This window comes from Pelophylax lessonae, assembly GCF_965119305.1.
Source record: "Pelophylax lessonae genome assembly, chromosome: 2".
NCBI lineage: Eukaryota > Metazoa > Chordata > Amphibia > Anura > Ranidae > Pelophylax > Pelophylax lessonae.
The window spans coordinates 250,363,105-250,383,214 of record NC_138769.1 but is presented as its reverse complement, the minus strand read 5'-3'; the positions used below and the strand labels follow the sequence as shown (position 1 = coordinate 250,383,214).

General features: G+C 44.6%; 1 protein-coding gene across 1 annotated transcript in view; it reads left to right on the top strand.

The window, feature by feature from the left end:
* The window catches only part of TRAF3IP3 (TRAF3 interacting protein 3), a 175,590-nt gene that overhangs the window by 108,863 nt on the left and 46,617 nt on the right, over positions 1-20,110 (top strand). The window contains exons 7-8 of the mRNA XM_082245836.1: positions 2,785-2,880; positions 18,133-18,204. Coding sequence (XP_082101962.1) covers positions 2,785-2,880; positions 18,133-18,204 — 168 coding nt within the window. The remainder of the gene's footprint in view (positions 1-2,784; positions 2,881-18,132; positions 18,205-20,110) is intronic.

Here is a 20,110-nt window from a genome sequence, read left to right as displayed (position 1 = left end):
TTCCATTTCAGAGGGAACTTTTGGTCCCCAGTTCTATGGACTGCTGTCCAATATAGGAAGCTCACCAAAAGTATTCAGGGAATTCCCAATATACTTTATTATTTTTTTCTCAAACATGCAGGTTGGGGATGATCATAATTCATTTTTGTCTTAACAACGCCAATGCTTCCCCCAGGACCTTTTTGATATAGGGAACACCTTTTTTCTGTATGCCTGGTTGGCTATGGTGACAACACCGCATAGGTGAAGGAAAGAATGGGAATAGTATTTCTAAATTAAGCCTATATTTCTGGTTTCCTATACACAAGCAGCTAGCCAGAAAATGAATAATATCAAAGATGAAGATAATTTTGAATACAGTCCTAAATGAGGGAAATTAACCTCAATTGTTTCCAAGGTATATCATATGGACTTAAAAATGACCATAAAGTCGACATTGAAAATGGCCCATTACATGAGAAGGTTAATTAACCTTGCATCAGAGAACTAGGAATGCCCAGTTATGTGTGTTTCTAGTATTCAGGTGCAATGTCACCTTGAAAAATTATAGAGTTAGTTATAACGTTACTAACCAGTTAAATGACCAATACTGACCAAACTTTGTCTGGACTTCTAAGTTTCAAAAATTTCTGGTCTTAAAAAACAAAAAAAACAAAAAAAGTTTGTCAGTTGCACATGATTGGATGATTGAAGTGAACACATCTTCTTGTTTACTAAGCTAAGTTAATGCAGAATTTCACTCTGTCAATTAACATTGATTATTTTTAATCCTATAGCTCCTTTCACATGGGCTTTCCGATTCGGTCCGCCTGTCAGTTTTTCAGGCAGACCGGATCGGATGCTCCAGGCAGCCCTATGGAGCGGCGGATGTCAGCAGAGAGTTCCACTTTAACATTCCAGTGAACAGTCTACAGTGAATTTAAGTGAATATATATTTGATCACCTGCAGATTTTGTAAGTTTGCCCACTTACAAAGGAACAAAGGTTCTATAATTTGTATCATAGGTTTATTTTAAATGATAGAATATCAACCAAAAATCCAGAAAAGACACATGATACAAATGTTCCAAATTAAGTTGCAGTGAGTAAATTAGTTATTAGATCCCCAAGCAAAACATAACTTAACCCTTAGTGGAGAAACCCAAGCACAGAGTTAAGACGTTTTTTGTAGTTGGTTTCTGTTTTGCACGCATCCAGGTTTGGTCCCCTCTTCTTTACAGATCTTCTCTAAATCTTTAAGATTTCTTGGTTGTCCCTTGACAACTCGAGGTTTCAGCTCCCTTTTTCTCTAATTTTCTATAGGCTTAAGGTCTGGAGACTGGCTAGGCCACTCCATGATTTTAATGTGCTTCTTCTTGAGCCACTTCTTTGTTGCCTTGGTGGTATGTTTTGGGTCATTGTCATGCTGGAAGACCCATTCGTAATCCATCTTTAGTGTTCTGTCTGAGGAAAAAAGGTTCTCATGCAAGATTTTACAATACATGACCCATCCATTGCCCCCTCAATTATCTCCTGGACCTCCTCTCTTCCCAGGAGCAGGCATATGGCCAAAAGGTCCTCCAGGCAGTGGTCCCTCCCTAGACTAGTAAGTTCTAGCTCATTGTCTCATGGGCTGTCCTGGAAGACGACTTGAGAAAAGCTGAGTTAGACTTACCGGTAACTCCTTTTCTGAGAGTCTTCCAGGACAGCCGGACTCCCACCAGGTGAGTTCTTGTCGTAATGCATACGTTTTGCAGGGACGTCCTAGGGTTCTCGAGAAATACTGAAGGGGAGGACTAGAGAACCGCCTTTTATCTGGTGGGGTTAACGTGTTTCCTGTCCTGGTAGGAGAAGCCCTAGGTCTCATGGGCTGTCCTGGAAGACTCCCCGAGATGGAGCTAACGGTAAGCCTAACTCAGCTTTTTGGTCTCATCTGACCACATCACTTTCTCCCAATCTTTCTCTGAATCTAGATGTTCAAACTTCAGACGGGCCTGTACATGTGTCTTCTTAAGGAGGAGGACCTTGTGGGCACTGCAGGATTTCAATCCATTGCAGTGTATTGTGTTACCAATGGTTTGGTTTGTGACTGTGGTCCCAACTGCTTTCACAAGCTCCTCCCGAGTAGTTCCGGGCTGACCCCTCACTTTTCTCATGATCATCCTTAGCCCATGAGGTGAAATCTTGCATGTAGCTCCAGACCGAGGGCGATTGATGATTATTTTGAATTTCTCCTCCATTTGTGAATCACTCCAACAGTTGTCTCCTTCTCATCAAGCTTCTTGCAGATGGTCTTGTAGCCCATTCCAGCTTTGTGCAGGTCTACAATCGTGTCCCTGACGTCCTTTGACATCTCTTTGGTCTTGCCCATGATAGTGAGGTTTGAATGAAGAAAGATTCTGTGGACAGGTGTCTTTTATACACAAAACGAGTTGTCGTTAGGAGCACCTTCCTAAATTGGCAGGACTAATCTGTGTATCACATGCGCACATACTGTAGCCTGTGGGAGTCAGAATTATTGTTGGTTGGTAGGGGATCAAATATTTATTTTACTTACTGAACTGCAACTCCATTTATAACATTTGTATCATGTTTTTTTTTTTTTTTCTGGATTTTTGGTTGATATTCTGTCTCTAACATTTAAAATATACCTATGGAAAAAAATTATAGACCCCTAATTTTTTTGTAAGTGGGCAAACTTACATAATCTGCAGGGAATCAAAAAATTGAGTAAATCAACCACAGTATGTCCACAAAATGATTTAGTTAGTGATTACTTATTATTGCAATTGTCTCTGTTTACAGGAAGCGCTTCATAGAGAGAGAAAACTAAAGAAGAAACTGTGTGTCTTGCAGGAGCTTCTCAGTGTGCTTGTAAAAACCTCAGAGATGTCATGGAAGGTAAATTTACATATATATTCACAAAGTAACTCGTTTGCAAAGAGCACAATATTATGCCAATCAGTCATTTTACTGATTTTATTTTGGAACAAAATTCTTCATGATTCTCCCTAGGAGTTGGAAATTTACTTATAGGCTTCTACTGGACTGGCACATGGTTCTGGATCATTAAGGCTGCCTACAGTCATTATTTAGGGCAAGCTTGCATGTTTATGCCTATGGAGGTGAAAAGCGCTGGTAATCCTCTCCCAATTCATCCCCAGTCTAAGTTTTTATATAGCTGGCTGGATCAGAATGTTAATTTTAACTCCGTAGGCAAATATAGTATGGTTGTAAATTTCCCAAACCTGCACTGTTGTATCGGCCAATATTAGGCCCAACTAAGAATTGAACCTATTTTTTGCCAAAACAGACACATTGCATTATAAATTGATTTCACACATCTTGGCTGATCCTGTGTGTGCACTATTTCCATCTGATGGGTACGTTTCCTGGAAGTACCTGTCCATCTGTGGTCAGCTTTAAGCTGTTCATAGACTCAATTGGTTGCTGATTTTGGAAAATTCTAGTTTTGATTTTGTATTATAGATAATCACAGACGCCACTGGCCAACAGTTCTCAGGAAAATTGACATTTAAAGTGGCAAGAAAATCTTGCTGCTGTTTTCCATGAGAAAAGCTGGCTCTTGGAGGTGTCAATCTACTGATCCTCTACATAGGCATTAATAGGATCTTTCAGCTTCCTTCAAATGGCCTTAAATTTTGGAAACTTAAAGGCACGTAAATTTATGCCTGCATGCCTAACTACACTTTAAAGTCTATGAGCACATTTAGGAGCTAAATATGTGGTTAAGATATTGAACCTGCAGATCTAGGAGTACAATTTATACACTCTACTCATGTCACTTTATATTTTAATTTGCACTCATAGTAGTTCTTTAGTTAATAGCACTGGTAACCACTTTACAATGTGTAATTTGATAGCAGAAGTATCAGATGTTTATATACAGCTGACTCCAACGATTTAGGTGCAAGATTACAAGGGAAAAAAATATTGGGTATCATTTTGAAAATGGCTAAAACTGTTTTAGGCTACATTCACACTTGTGCAACTTGCCATGCAACTTTGGAAATCAAAGCCACATTAAAAGTTGTTGCCCATGTTTTCCAAAGATAACCATTCATATATGTACGACTAAAAATTGCAGTGACTTTAAAGTAGTTTAAAATGCAACAGTTGCCCATTTTCACTGGTCAAAGCCAAAGTCGTATCCAATTTGCATCAAAGTTGCAAGTGGGGCTTAAATTGTTATATGAGATTGCATCATTTGAAAAAATACGAAATTGTGCACTCTGATAGAGCTGTAGAGATTGTAATCAGCCCATGTAGCATCCCCATACATGCTTTTATATGTAGTGTCTTATTTAGTTTTTTTTGTTATTGGACTATTGAATTGTACCAGTTCAAGTTTCCAACTTTATTCACAAGATGCACAGCCAGGTCACTGTTGCAAAGTATGTGTGAAATATTTAATCGGTGTCACTCATGTTGCTTACAAGAGGTTCTTCTGTGCAATTGCCATAAAGGTATGCTCCTGTCTTCAATTGCAATACCTTTTCAACCCGATCGTAGGGAAAAATTGCAACAATTCTGTATTCTGTATGTAAGCGATCAGAAATGGCCTGATTGATGCAAATGATGCTCAAACTTGTTACTGGTCGGTTTATGGCCACATAAGTATTACTTTGTTATGTATTTCAAAACAGTCTGCTCTCTTTTCAAGTATCTGAGCAATCTAAAGATAGCCAACCAAAATATGTGACAGAGAAACCATAGGAATTAGGTCAGTCTTCTGTATAGCCATTTTTCCAAATATGTGTTACTTTTGTATTTGACTAGTGATCCAGTCTGGCTCTTTTTGGCTCAGTCTTAAGTCTGTGGGTTCTCTCCAATTTCCCTGGAAGCTGTTGTGCTGAGCAAAAAATAGTTTCAAAAACATGTCCCTAACGCCCCTTTCACACATGCGGACCGTTCAGATCCACCTGTCACTTTTTCAGGCGGGTCTGAACGGATGCCCCATGCATCTCTATTGGGCAGCAGATGTCAGCAGAGACATGTCCGCTGACATCCGATCCAATCCTGTCCGTCAAATCCGGACGGATGGAAACCCTATTTTCCATCTGTCTGGCGGATCGGATGAGAACGGACAGGCAGTCCGTTCTCATCCAATTCCCCCATAGAGGACAGTGGGGATCTGACACCTCTGTCTCCGCACACGGAACGTAGAGGGAGCTGTCATCCGCCTGCTCAGCGGGGATCGGTCCCCCGCTGAGCAGAAAACGGAACAGACAGGTGTGAAAGGGGCCTAAAGCTGGCCTATGTTAGTAGAATTTTATTTAGAATTGTTTGTTTTGAAGAATGCTTGTTTCACTTTTCTAATTGTTAGTGGGGTCAAATCGACATTTGTGTTTTGACTGCAGTGACAAAGAAACTTGAAGGAGCAGCATGAAACGTTTTTCTCAAACAAAATAATTTTTACCAATGTATGTGATTTTTGTTCAGGAAGGTCTATTCTTTTAAAAATTGAATGCTAAATGCAAACAGAGTTTCTCTTACGTCCTCCGACAGTCGCCGCCATCTTCATATTCGTCACAATGGGGTATTAGACTTTGCTCCGAAGGAGTAGCTAGGCAACAGAATATGTTAACATTAAAGCTTTTAACATATCCCACCCACAGGGGGTGGTCCCCTCAGTCAATACCCTCCTACTTCCTGCAACCATATCTCAGTTTCAAAGTCTAGCTTGTCAGGAGTAGCTGGATCTCTCTATGCTGGGGCTTTTTGCCTCAGCCTTTCTCTTCTTTTTTGATTTTTTGTTTGAGTTTTTTCTCTCTCTTTACTTAGCTGTTCTTTTTGTCAGCGTTAGTTAGTTCTTCTGATGAAGAGGATTCGTGCGGGCTGGGTCTCGGGCTGATCCCCCTGGTCGCAGGTCGTGGGTCAGTGGCTTCCCAGCCTGCCATCGAGCGTTCAGCCAGGTAACGCTCCTGGCGCAGTGAACGACCCATCCCTGTTCAGTGCAGGGATGATTGGTGAGGTGGCTACCTCACTGGACGCTGTGCGGTTTCTTAACCCCGATTTTGTGCGTCCTGGATGCGACTCTCCCTGCCTCATGTGCAGCGGCTTGTTCGCCTGTGCGGGTTCCCCACGCCATTATGAGGTAAGTGTATCTATGTGGGGACCTGTCTGTCGGGGGGGGTGTCAGTCTGGGACTGTGTAACCTGCCTCTGTTCACACTGTTTGTCTCCCTATCGCTCTGGCTGCATGCTGTGGGCTGCAGGGGGGGGGGGGGCTGTGTGGCACTGTCTGTGTCAGCCTGTGTACAGTGTGAAGGGCTGTGTGCTGTGGGGCATGTTTTTGTCATGTTTGGGGCACGATACAGCGATCGCTGCGGCGATCCGCCATGTTTTTTTACATGGGTGGTGTTATATGCATCACAGTAGTGGGGGAGCGGCGGTTTCGGCGCCAAACGACGCCATTTTGCCTGCGCTCGCTCCAGCCGCATGTTTTCACTGTGGGCGGCCATTTTCTTGTAGCATTCCATAGGCTTTAATAGAGCGCCCTGATTACATCACTTCCTCTTTCCTGCGTGCATCGATCGAGGCGGCAGCAGCAGCAGGGGTCTCCTCAGGTTTTATCCTTCTGTTCCTTCCTATATCCATTGCCTGTGTTCAGTTTTATCTCTGTCGGGGGTCTCATTGTGCTTGTGTGTGTGTGCGGTGGGCTGCGCTCGCCGCGCTTGTTAAAGGGGCAGTTAACCCTTTATTCTCCGGCATATTTTTTTGGGGCAAATGGATTCTCAGGAGGGAAAATTTCCTGCCATCTTGGTGGGAAGCCAGGGGACTGCTGTTTCCCCCCCAGGGGGGGATTTAGCCGAAGTGGTGGCTAACCTTGCTGCTCAGGTGCAGATGCTGGTGGCTGCTCAATCCACTAAAAGATCCAGAGTTTCTATTTCCTCTGATTCTGAGGGTGAAGGTGATGGGGCTGCTATGGCTGGGGTCTCCTTATCAGGGTCCCGTTCCTCCCTGGATCTCGTGGGGTCCGAGGTGGAGGCTGAGGTTGAGGGGGTTGATAATTCTCCCCCTGGCTCGCCTGAAGAGCTTGCAATCATGGATGAATTGGTTGCTTCTATAAAACAAACGCTGCGTTTGCAGGATGAACTGTGTCCTCCCGCTGCCTTGGCGGCTTATGGGACGCAGAAAAGACGCAAGACATCGCAGGTCTTTCCCTGCACTGATGATTTTCTGCGCGCTGTTAAGGAACAATGGCGCAATTTACGCAAACCTTTTGCTGTGCCAAGTAGGTTCAGGCTGCATTATCCTTTCACGCCTGCCACTGATGAACGGTGGTGTGTGCCACCCCCGGTGGATCACGCAATTGCGGTTTTGAACAAATCCACTGCGATTCCTGCAGAGGATACCCCGGTGTTCCGAGATGCCACGGATAGGAGAATGGAGTCTCTTGCCCGTCATACTTATTCTGTTACGGGTTCGATGCTTAAAGCTCTGTTTGCCTCTATTATGGCAGCCCAGGCTGTCGCAAGTTGGACGCAGGTGCTTAGGCGCGTCCTAGTGGCTGATTCGGCCTCGCCGGCGACATTGGATATGGTGGATCAAATCCATCAGGGTGTCATGTACCTGTGTGATGCGGACTTGGACTTAGTGCCATTGGCTGCACGTGTACAAAGCGTGGCGGTGTTGTCTCGCCGCCTGGTTTGGTTGAAGTGTTGGTCGGTGGACCAATCTTCGCGCAAGACCTTAGCCAATCTGCCTTATGATGGATCTCGCCTTTTTGGGGAGTCCTTGGATACGTTGATAAAGGGGATCACGGGCAGTAAGAGCACGCTCTTGCCCCACTTCCCCAAGGCTAAGGGGGCTCCTGGTAAGAAGCATACTAATTTTCGGCCTCCTCAGGGGTCCTTTCGTGCCTTTCGGTCGCACTACAAGGGCAAACCGTTCAAGGGTCAAGGCTCCCAAAAGAAGCCGTGGTCTGGTAAACAGAAGTCCGGTCAGTCCGGACCCTCTGCCCATAACAGTGCGGCCTGAAGGGGCGCCCTCACCCAGTTCTGGGGTGGGGGGACGCTTGCTCTTTTTTCTTCAGCCCTGGCTGGCCCGCGTGCGGGACCGGTGGGTTCAGGAAATCGTTCGATCTGGCTACAAGATCGAGTTTCTCTCTCGGCCGGAGAGCAGATTCTTTCCCTCAAATCTTCAACTGTCTCCGGAGCGTTTGCGGGACCTGCACTTAGCAGTGCGGGACCTGAGGGCTCAGGGAGTGGTGGTTCCGGTGCCTCATCGGGACAGATTTCGGGGGTTTTATTCCAATCTGTTCACTGTGCCCAGGAAGGAGGGCAAGGTTCGTCCAATTCTGGACTTAAAGGCTTTGAACCGCTTTGTGCGGGTTCGCAAGTTCCGCATGGAATCCCTGCGGTCGGTGGTGGCTGCCCTGGTTCTGGGGGAATTCGTGGCCTCCATCGATCTGAAGGATGCGTACCTTCACATCCCGATTTTCGAGGGTCATCAGAGGTACCTTCGATTCGCCATTGCGGAGGATCATTACCAATTCGTGGCGTTGCCTTTTGGTCTCGCCTCGGCTCCTCGGGTTTTCACCAAGGTGCTTGCACCCGTTCTGGCTTTGTTGAGAGCTCAGGGCATCTCTGTCCTGGGGTATCTGGACGACATTCTGGTTCGGTCTGCGTCCAGCCAGGGTCTGGAAAAGGACCTGTCCATCACGATGCAAACTCTGCAGGAGTTTGGTTGGACGATAAATTTTCCGAAGTCGACGCTGAGTCCGTCGGTTCGTCTTCCTTACCTGGGAATGATCCTGGACTCGATCCAGGCGAAGGTCTTCCTGCCGGAAGACAAGCTCAGGACTCTTCAGGAGGAAATCAGGTCCCTCAGGGACAGTCCGTGCTCGTCCCTCCGGACGTGCATGAGATGTCTGGGATTGATGGTTTCGGCTTTCGAGGCGATTCCCTTCACCCAGTTTCACAAGCAGAGATCCTGTCCAAGTGGGACGGGCGACCCCAATCTCTGGATCTTCTAATTTCGTTGAGCCTTCGCACCAGAAGGGATCTTCTGTGGTGGCTCCAGGCCCCGATGGTATCGGGGGGCAAGTCCTTTCGTCCTATCTCATGGACAGTGATCACCACGGATGCCAGCCTGTCGGGCTGGGGTGGTGTTCTGGGCGTTCTGTCCGCCCAGGGAACTTGGTCGGAGGAGGAGTCCTCCCTTCCGATCAACATTCTGGAATTGCGTGCGATAAATCTCTGCCTTCGCCGTTGGACGGACCGGGTGCAGGGCTGTCCGGTTCGGGTGCAGACGGACAATGCCACGGCGGTGGCCTACATCAACCACCAAGGGGGCACCAGGAGTGCCCGAGCGGCTCGGGAAGTGGCCGACATTCTGTCTTGGGCCGAGACTCATGTCCCGGCGATAACGGCGGTTCACCTTCCGGGGGTGGAGAACTGGCAGGCGGACTATCTGAGTCGCCAGATCCTGGATCAGGGGGAGTGGTCTCTCCACCCGGCTGTCTTCCGAATGTTGTGCGCGAAGTGGGGTCTGCCAGATGTGGACCTGTTCGCGTCTCGTCTGAACAACAAGGTGAGAAGGTTCGTGGCAAGGACGCGCGACCCTCGGGCAGACGCGTCGGACGCGTTGGTGGTCCCGTGGCATCAGTACTAGCTGATGTATGCGTTTCCACCGATTCAATTGCTGTCCAGGTTCCTTCGCAGGTTGCACTCAGAACGCTACACGGTGATTCTTGTGGCACCGGACTGGCCTCGCCGGTCCTGGTACGCAGACCTCGTGAATCTGGCGGTCGACGCCCCATGGCGTCTACCTCTTCGAGACGATCTCCTGTCTCAGGGCCCGATATTCCATCCTGCTTTACAGTTGCTGGCTTTGACGGCCTGGCTGTTGAGACCAAGGTCCTGAAGGATAGGGGTCTCTCCCCTGAGGTCATTCACACTTTGGTCAACGCGAGAAAACCTTCCTCAGGGAAGGTCTATTACCGTACTTGGAAGGCCTATTTTGTCTGGTGTGAGTCCAGGGGGTTTTCACCTCGCACGTACTCGGTTTCTCGAGTGTTGTCTTTCCTTCAAACGGGTGTCGACCAGCGTTTGGCGTTGGCTACGGTCAAGGGTCAGGTGTCTGCGCTGGCCGTTCTTTTTCAACGTCCTGTGGCTTCTAACTCCTTGGTTGCCACTTTTGTTCAAGGAGTGCTGCATGTGGTCCCTCCTAGGAGGGAACCTCTGCCTCCTTGGGACTTGAATCTCGTTCTATCTGTGTTACAACGTGCTCCTTTTGAACAGATTAGGGAGATCTCGTTGTCGATGTTGTCCAAAAAGGTCGCCTTTTTGGTGGCGATCACTTCGGCTCGCAGAGTGTCGGAGCTGGCGGCTTTGTCCTGCAAGTCTCCGTATCTGGTCGTTCACTTGGATAAGGTGGTCTTGCGACCTAATCCTTCTTTTCTTCCGAAGCGAGTTTCGGAATTCCATCTCAATGAGTATATTGTCTTACCTTCGCTGTGCGCGAAGCCTAAACATCCGAAGGAGGTAAGGTTGCACTCTTTGGATGTTGTTAGGGCGATAAGGGTTTACCTTAAATCGACTGAGTCTTTTCGCAAGACGGATTCTTTGTTTGTCCTTCCGGAGGGTCCTCGGAAGGGTATGGCGGCGTCGGCTTCTACCATCGCCAAATGGATCAGACAGACCATTGAACAGGCATATGCTTTGCAGGGAAAAGTTCCTCCTGTGCCTGTGAAGGCGCACTCTACTAGATCTCTGAGTACGTCTTGGGCCTGTCGTCATGGGGCTTCTGTGGCCCAGGTGTGTAAGGTGGCGACCTGGTCGACCGTGCACACTTTCACAAAATTCTACAGAGTAGATGTTCAGGCATCGGCGGATGCTTCCTTTGGCCGCAAGGTTCTTAGTGCGGCAGTTCCTTAGGGTCCTTTGTTTTGGACCCCTGGCTGTTTGGGATACGTTTTTATCCCTGGGTTATTTGTTTTTCCTGGGTTGTTGCTCCTGTTGAGCAAGTTTTTTTCATGTTGCCCAGCTGGTGTCCTTCCTTTGGTAAGGTTCCTTTCTTTGATGTGGAGACTGCGTTGCCTTACGGCGCGGCTGCGTTTCCCACCCCTCATGTTTGCACTGCTTTGGGACATCCCCATTGTGACGAATATGAAGATGGCGGCGACTGTCGGAGGACGTAAGAGAAAACGGAATTTTTGTAAAATCTTACCTGTAAAATTCCTTTCTCTGAGTCCTCCGACAGTCGCCGCCCCCGCCCCTCTTTTGGGGTTTGGTTGTATACTCTACTGCTATTCCACTGAAACTGAGATATGGTTGCAGGAAGTAGGAGGGTATTGACTGAGGGGACCACCCCCTGTGGGTGGGATATGTTAAAAGCTTTAATGTTAACATATTCTGTTGCCTAGCTACTCCTTCGGAGCAAAGTCTAATACCCCATTGTGACGAATATGAAGATGGCGGCGACTGTCGGAGGACTCAGAGAAAGGAATTTTACAGGTAAGATTTTACACAAATTCCGTTTTTAACCACTTTACCACCGGAGGATTTTGCTGTCTTACGTCCAGGCCACTTTTTGCGATTCGGCACTGTGCGACTTTGACGGACAATTGCGCGGTCGAGCGACGCCCTACCCAAACAAAATTTACGTCCTTTTTTTCCCACAGCTTTCTTTTGGTGGTTTTTGATCACCGGTGCGATTTTTTACTTTTTGCGCTATAAACAAAAAAAGAGCATTTATTTTGAAAAAATAATATTTTTAACATTTTTTTTTATATGAAATTCCCCCCAAAAAAATGTAAAAATCAAAATTTTTTTTTTTAATTTTTGGCCAATTTGTTTTCTGCTACATATGTTTGGTAAAAAAAATCACAATAAGCGTATTTTGATTGGTTTGCGCAAAAGTTATTGCGTTTACTTACTAAGGGAAAGATTTCTAACATTTTTGGTGTTTTTTTATTTAACGAGTAATGGCGGCAATCTGCGATTTTTTTTTTTTTTTTTTTTTTTTTTTTTTTTTTTTTTTTTTTTTTTTTTTTTGTGGGACTGCAACATTGCGGCGGACAGATCAGACCCTTGACTGACATTTTTGACACTTTTGGGGTTACCAGTGACATTACTGCAGTAATCAGTGCTATATATATGCATTGTTACTGTAAAAATTACACTGGCTGGGAAGGGGTTAATTTTATTAGAGAGGGAGGGGTTAATGTATGCCTGGTGCTTACTGACGTGTGTGTGTGGGGGGGGGGGGGGGGGCAGTGACTGAGTGAGTCAGGGACAGATCGGATGTTCAGCTATTTTGAACACTCCAATCTGTCACTCCCTGTCACTTAGGAGATCCGCCTGCTCTGTTTACACAGGCGGGCGGATCTCCAAACTAGATTCCCCGACGATCGGGGAAGAGCAGCGGCGATCGCCGCCGCTCCTCCCCTGGCCCGACTCCCGCTGTGAATGAAAACAGCGGGAGCGCCGCCTACAGGGGGAGGAGTCCAGCGACGTAGTACTACGTCGCTGGACGATAACGAACCACTTTGCCGTAGTACGGTCAACGTGACCGGTCGGCAAGTGCTTAAAGTACTTAAGAACGACATTTATCAAGTCATTCTGATTTTTTTTTTTTTTTTTTTATGTGAACGTTCGTTTGAAAGTCTACTTGTGTATCGCTAGCTTAACACTATTTTCCCCTTCCTGATAAGTAAATGCTGAAAGCCTCTTTTGTTTTCTGTCTTCTCCCTTTTTCTTCCCTCTCTTTTGCAATAATGTTGTCAGCTGAGTGGAGCACTTCATTCTGCAATACTGTTTAGACTGAGAGCTTTTGAATATAATTTAAAGTCCAAACTTTTTTTTTCTTTTTTGGATAGAGTAGAACCGGGTTGAAACCCCTGCCAGATTTATTTCTCGTCATGTGTATCTCGTTGGTGAGATTGTCCCTTTTACTTGTTGTGTCCCTTTTACTTGTTGTGTAGGCACAACATGATATGAGAGGCAATCTCTCCTAAGTAAGGGGAAATTCCCTCTTAGACAGTGGCCATTGGAGCAAATATCCCCATTGATAGATTTTCTTTATGGTATTGGTTGCAGTTCCCAGGACAAATAGTAAATATTCCTAACAGAAATGCAGAAAGGAACAAGAGAAAGGGGGCACTGGTTCATATAAAACCACCGATCATTGCCACATCCCTAAGAAAAGTAGAAATTGGGTGAGGGGGTGGTCCAACATCTAGTCAAGTCGTAAGCTAGAAAAAGACACGGCTCTCTCTATACTACGTGAAACAGGCTACAGACTAGTATACACTTGCGGATCTTAGAGCGGGGTCATTGCCTGACTGGAAGATTGGATATATATTTTCTTTCTTTTTTCTGGACACTCTGTTCTCTTACACTGTATCTCTGCTGCTGGTTTAAGCCCGGTCCAGTGATTACCCATCGGGAAGTTCCCAGTTATGTGTCAGTTTTTGACCCTTGCTGTACCATCGCCACGCCTTGCTTTTTGCCTTGGGGCCTTGTCACTGTCAATGGATATGATTTCCTACTAAAACAAATGAATCAGTAAAAAGGTCACATACATTTTCGGTACCTGCAGAAGCCAAATATATTGGCCAAACATGTAGGACCTCTGTGATCCACTTTACCAATATTATTGATTCTTTCGTTTGGAAGTTTGTAACGTTGATGTACATGTCTGTATTTTTGGTTTTATATCTTACATTATGTCTTTTTTAAATTATTTTTTTGTAATAAAATTTAACATTTTTATATATTGTTGGTCCTGATCTAACTTTATTACCACCATATTATCCTTGCCCCAAAGTCCCATCTTGGTGAGGTGGAGTCCGGACATCTTTTTCTAGCTTCCGGCTTGACTAGATGTTGGACCACTCCCTCACCCAATTTCTACTTTTCAGGAATGCAGAAAGGCTTGCTAACCCCTTACTACTCTAACAAAAAAAAAAAAATTGGGCTTTAGATACACTTTACCTTTTGGTTAAAGGCGTGTGTCCAGCTTTAATGGCAGGCTACAAATTGTTTTTACATTTATTTTATTAGTTTTCTTTATGTGAATAATAGTTCTACAAACTTTGTGGTGAAGAGCTAAATTAAACTCTATTTTTTTTTTCATCCTATTTCTGACTACTCTCTTTCTATGTCTCTCCAGGTTCTTGTCTCCCTCTGGCTTTTTCTGTCCCTTATAATGTCTGCTTCATGTATATACTGTATACTGCTCCAGGTTACAGCGCTTTGTACACATCTGATACTTGAAAGATTACATAGTAATATGTTAAGTTTGAGCACTGTTAGAAGAATTCAACACACTGGAATATACCACATGATTTCTGCCTTATTGCTCCTCGGAGAGTGGGATGGTAAGTTTTGCAGATGAATTGGCATTGTTAGGTAGATGGTGATAAATGGGGTGTGCTGACCTAATTAAAAAGACTGCAAAGCATGCACATCTACAAGCTTTCAAATTTCAATGTAAGATGGTGGATGAGAGCTAACTTTGTGGCTTTGCAATACCCAACTTTAAACACTCTATGCCAGGGGTGTCCAAAGTTTTGACCTTCCTGGGCCACATTTGAAAGAAGAGGAATTTTATTGGACCACAAATAAAAAACACTAACCATAGGGACAGCTGATGAGCAGAAAAAGTCGGGCAGATCACAAGTTACTGATATAGATAATGTACCTATGTACCCTTCCTTCATCATTTCTTTTTCTGGGTTCAGTTTTCTTTTGCAATGATGTGAAATCCATACTAGAATTAAAAAATATTAGGCAAGCAATTTTATTATAGAAAATGAATAGGAACAATGGCGTGTGTTCAGGCTGTGTACAGTGCAGGGATGGGAGACTGCTGGTCACAGTGTTAGGGGGTAAAGGGGGGTGTGTGGACAGGGGCGCATTTGAAATTGAAAGGGGGGGGGGGAGCACAGCTAACCACAGCACCCTTCTAGATCCAGCCATGCGGCACCTCACCTACTTGTGTGGAGTTCCTGCATGGACTGCTGGTGCTGTGCCAAACACAGCATCCCTACAGATGTGCCTGGACCTGGCTTGTCTGTGCCAGTCACCTCTGCAGGTGCTATGCCAAACACTGCATCCCTCCAGATGTGTCTGGGCTGCATTCATAGCCATAAATTTAGAATTTTGTATTGGGCCACATGCATAGCCCTCTTGGGCCATGGGTTGGACACCCCTGCTCTATGCAGTCTATTTATAAAATTTTTGCTGTATGAGTATGACAAACATTTACGCAGTCGCAATGAAAAATTGCTGCATTTTGTGTAATTGTTTCCTATAATTGTAAATGACATCTAGTGGTCATGATGTATTTTTTCTGGAAAAAAAACAAATTATAGCCAATAGATGGTGCTAATGATTATATAAAATAATTATGTTTTACAAAATACAGTGATTTTTCCTTCTTTCCTTCTGAGTGTATAATATCTGTATTTTTACTACAAAATACTTTTGCAATTGAAAAAATTATGACTCCAAACACTTTCTTTGACTCCATTGAGCCACGGCAGGACATTAGGGAAATGCAGGATACTGGGGCAGGAGGGGATAGTAATCAAATACTGAAAAGGTACAAACTTTGTCACACTCCCTAGCACAGAAAAAGGGGGAAGCTTTCCAATGTACTGTATGTTATCCTGTCCATTGCACCTAGCTCGTTTCAAACAGATCAGAGCAGCTGCCATTGTTTCTTTCTTTTTTTTTTTTTCATCCTTTTTGTCACTGACAGCAATTAAAATCTGAGAGAGTGTCACACACCTGATAAAGCCCAGTTGTTGAGGGGGCTTCCCTTACACCTCCTATCCAATACTCCCTAGAGCTGGACATAGGGTGTAGCAGGGTAAGGAGTGGCACAGGTGCCTGTAGTGGATCCTGACACAATGGGGGGGGGGGGTCCAGATAACAGTCTGGATGGAATCAAAGCTGTTGTCAAAATGAGCCATCAATAACTGTGCAGAAAATGTACCAATTCTGTAGGCAGGCATACGGTCAGAAACCAGGCCAGGGTCAATATCAGATGAGCAGTGGAATTACAAAAACAGCAGGCAGGGGATAAAGTCAGGGCACAAGGTATGGTCAGCAACAGGAGATCAGGATAAAGTAGAGTTGGTAGGCAAGCCGGGTCAAACAGGACAATCAGGATGCAGGTCTGGTCACAAATAACAAAGGCTAGTGACCACACAGCAATTCTTTATAGGTCCGCTGTGCTATAGATAGGTGCGAAAAGTCACTGGCGGATGCACATGCTAATTCAGGTTAACGCATATGCACATTAGCGAATATACACAGATCAACACACAGCCTTGATTCTATGCACCAATCCAGGAGTTGCACTATGTACATGCACAGTCAAGTATTCGATCTTCCAGACAGGGAGGCTTTGTCTCGAGTTAGGCTTTAATTCAAAATGCATGGCCTAAGTTTTTTAGACTCAAGGGTTATTCTTAAAACCTTTATCTACAATGACAAGATTCCTAGCCCCTTTTTAAAACTTTAAATTATGTTATATTACCCCAAAAAATTTATATTTGTTAAATGTGCTCCTATAGACACACATACACCCAGCCATAAATGTAATGCATAGTTTCCAAAGGACTCTGTGACTACTTCATATAGTTACAACAAGTGCAGCCACACCCCCCGCCACTGCTGCCGACCTTAGACTTGCTGCTCCCTGCTATCAGCTACTTTAAATCAGGCTCGGCACCTGAGGGAACAGAGCATGTACATGAGATCACTCCACCAGGAAAGGCAGTGGGCGGCTGGCCGAAACTACAAGGTGGCGCAGAATTATGTACCTGTGCACTGAAAAAGGAAAAAAAAAAGTCCCCCCTCTATCTCCCTTATGGGCCCCTCTGTTGACCTGATGCATGAATGAATGTAATTATACAACCCCCCCCCCCCCCTAGGCAAATGCCGTAGGAAGGGGGTGTCGTTAAGGAAGGCCTATTTTTTTTATTTGGGAGAAATTAACTATAAAGCTGCTAAGGCCTTCCTGTTAACCTGATGAGCTCGGGGCCCGGGCCTGGTACAACAGGACCGGTTGTACTGCCTTATCATTGGCCCTGGTTACAACATTCAACAATACATCATAAATACGTAGAGTATGTATCTACCTGTTGGCCAGATCGCAGCAATTTTTTTCACATAGTAATCTACGTCTGCCCACCAGAATCCCAAGGTTTACCCAAATAGCATTTTCAAATTGTCCTCCATGACCGCATATTTCTGCAATGACAGATATGCTGAAGCCAATTTGGAGTATTAAAGTATAACTAAATACAAAACATTTTTTTACTTTGGATAGAGTAGAGAGGGATTAGAACACCCTTTTTATTTTTCCTGGTTACTGTTCTCATCGAAAGTGAAAGAAACCCCAAATTTCGAGTTGTCACCAGAAAAGGAATAGAGAGAAAATTTTCCAATTGAGACACCAATTCTGGTGTCAACCAGGGATTTTCTCACTTTGGAGGGATTGCTTCTCATTTCCTGTTTTGGCAATGGGACAGGAAGTGAAGGGAAATCCCCCCCCCCCCAATGGGACACGGATGGGCAAAAAAAATGACAGGGCTAATATCCTAAAGCCATGGGGTGCACAGAAGTACACAAAATAAGGAAGCTGACAGGTGTTATAGCAAATCTGAATTGTTCTGGGGGCAAAATGTAGTTTGGGGAGTTATGGCAAATAGTGCCTCCCTACAATGGCAGTTCTGATACAGAAGCTCAAGAATTCAAGCTACTGAAGCAATCAAAAACATCAGTTGCATGGGGGAAGCATTAGAAGTATAATCGTTAAATCAAGTAAAACATTTTACCGGATGCAAAATCTGCCATGTGTGAAAGAACTACAATTATGCACATATCAGTAGGTTTTCACAGCTTCCTTTGTGATGGGTTTACAAGACGTGTGACAGGAAATCAAACTTTAGCTGACAGGAAGCTTGGTTGAAAGAAACATTAAGATGTTTAAGTTGAGCTGCTGTAGCAGAGCAGGTGAGTTCTGACAAGTATTCAGCATTGCACTGTTTTGACTCGCAGATGTAAAATAAGTGTCATTTCTTATTAATGTTTATGCTTGTTCATGCCCAGGATTGGTAACGATGGCTCTTCCATAATAGGTGTGTTTTTTGCATTTTAATGTCTTGCAGGCCCAGCTGAATGAAGACAAATTAAAGTGTAAGGTGGAAAATCTTGAAAATCAATTGTTTTTCTCTTGTCAGGTAAATTTATTTAATTTAGTAATATTGACTGTCTATGAATACCACTGATATGTGATTTTCTGACTTCTGCATATGCAATATCCGTTTTATGGAGGGCACTAGTTCTGGGCATAGAGATTTAGAGAAGTGTTTACCCAGAAACTACGGTGCAGTTTAATTGTGGTAAACCTGTGATAAAAGATGTTTTCTTTTGTTTGATCCGTGACTGATTTCCTTTTACTGTTTTGCTTTGATGCATCTTTGGTTTTTGCATATCTCAATATGAATTTTAAAATGATGCGCTGGCATTTAAAATTCTACCTAGATATACAGTGTATGCCTGTTTTTGATATTAAAACCATTTTTTTCATTTTTTTTTTTTTCTTTATTTATGGAAAAGCTGGTTATTTTCTTCTTTTGATTGTGCAGCGTGAAAAACTGGCATGTTTAGGAACCCAGGAGGCCCAGATGCAGCATACAGCCTGCCAGCAGCCTGTCAAAATCACAGTCTGAAATACTCAGCATTTTGACACTGTTCTGAGCGGCACTCACATACAAGGCTATTTGTGCGCAAAGACTTATACCCCAAATGCAAAAAGTCTGTGTTCGAGGCATACGGCCTTGTACGCATATGGTCTTACGTGCAACTTTCATTCAAAATAACGAATATGGTCCTACGTGCAACTATCGTTGGAAACAGCACCTAGCCACGTACAGATGCATTTTTTAGCTTGTCATTGATCTTAACAGGCTGCTGGCAGCAGGCTGTATGCTGCACCTCTGCTTTCCAGCCACCCACGCCCATTTTTTTCACACTTAACGGGACAAACTGCACCCTGTGGACAAGGCCTAATGCCTCGTACACACGCAACGATTATTGGCCGACCGATCGTCTGTCTTTTGTCCAGAGTTGTGTTTTGTTGGTTGGAATGTGCCTAGACTGCACACAAATTTTCTCGGCCAACAAAAATCTACTTCAGAAGTGATGTCATGTGCTGGTTTACTTTCCGTGTGTTTTTTCTTCTCTGAGCATGCCCAGTCTTGCTCATCAGATTTTTGTCTGCCGAAATCTGTACTGACTGAAGGAAAATCGGCCGTTGTGTTGACGGCCAACAAAAATTTTATAGCCTGCACACCAGATTTTGTTCGGCCGAAAAGTCGGAGTCGGTTGTCGGAAGCATCATACTAACAAGCCGAAAATCGGCCGATCGGACGTTGGGCGAAAATTCACGGCCAATTATCGACGCGTGTGTACGGGGCTTTAGGCTTCATTTACACTTGCATATGGGGCCAGCTACCTTTTCCCGTGGGAGACCCAGCACAGTTTCCTGAGAACAGCTGCAAATGGGAAGTCCCATTCAAAGCATTTGGAGGCTGAGAGCACCCGCAAGTATTAGCAGCTGTTCTCATTTAATAGAACATGCAGGGATTATTTGCCTAGAGTGTTGCACACAGCGCTCTGGATGCAGACTGTCAAAGTACTGCCCCAACTATATCCCACAGCATCCAGAACCTTGTATACATACTCCTTCTGTGTGGATAAATAAACTATATGCAAGTTTTTCATGCATAGTGCGTTTTAAGCTTTGCACAGTTTTTAGCTGCACGCAACACATAAACTGCAAGCGTCGGCTAAAGGAATTTTGGGAGATTTTTTTTAAAGCTACACATTCAAACAAACACAGGTTTCCTTTCCCTAAATAGCTACCTCTACTGGCAAATGAGAACTTTTTCAGCTGTAAACAGAAGCTTAGAGCCTGCAGACCATATTTGGAGAATGACTATGGGTTGTTTTGCTGTCAAAGAACATTATGTTATCATATTAGTGAGAAAAGTTTCCAAACTAAGGCCAGGCCATAGATGGAGTGCATTTCTTTCATGCAACCACGGGTTACAGGAAGGAAATTCGCTCGGTTCCCCCATAACA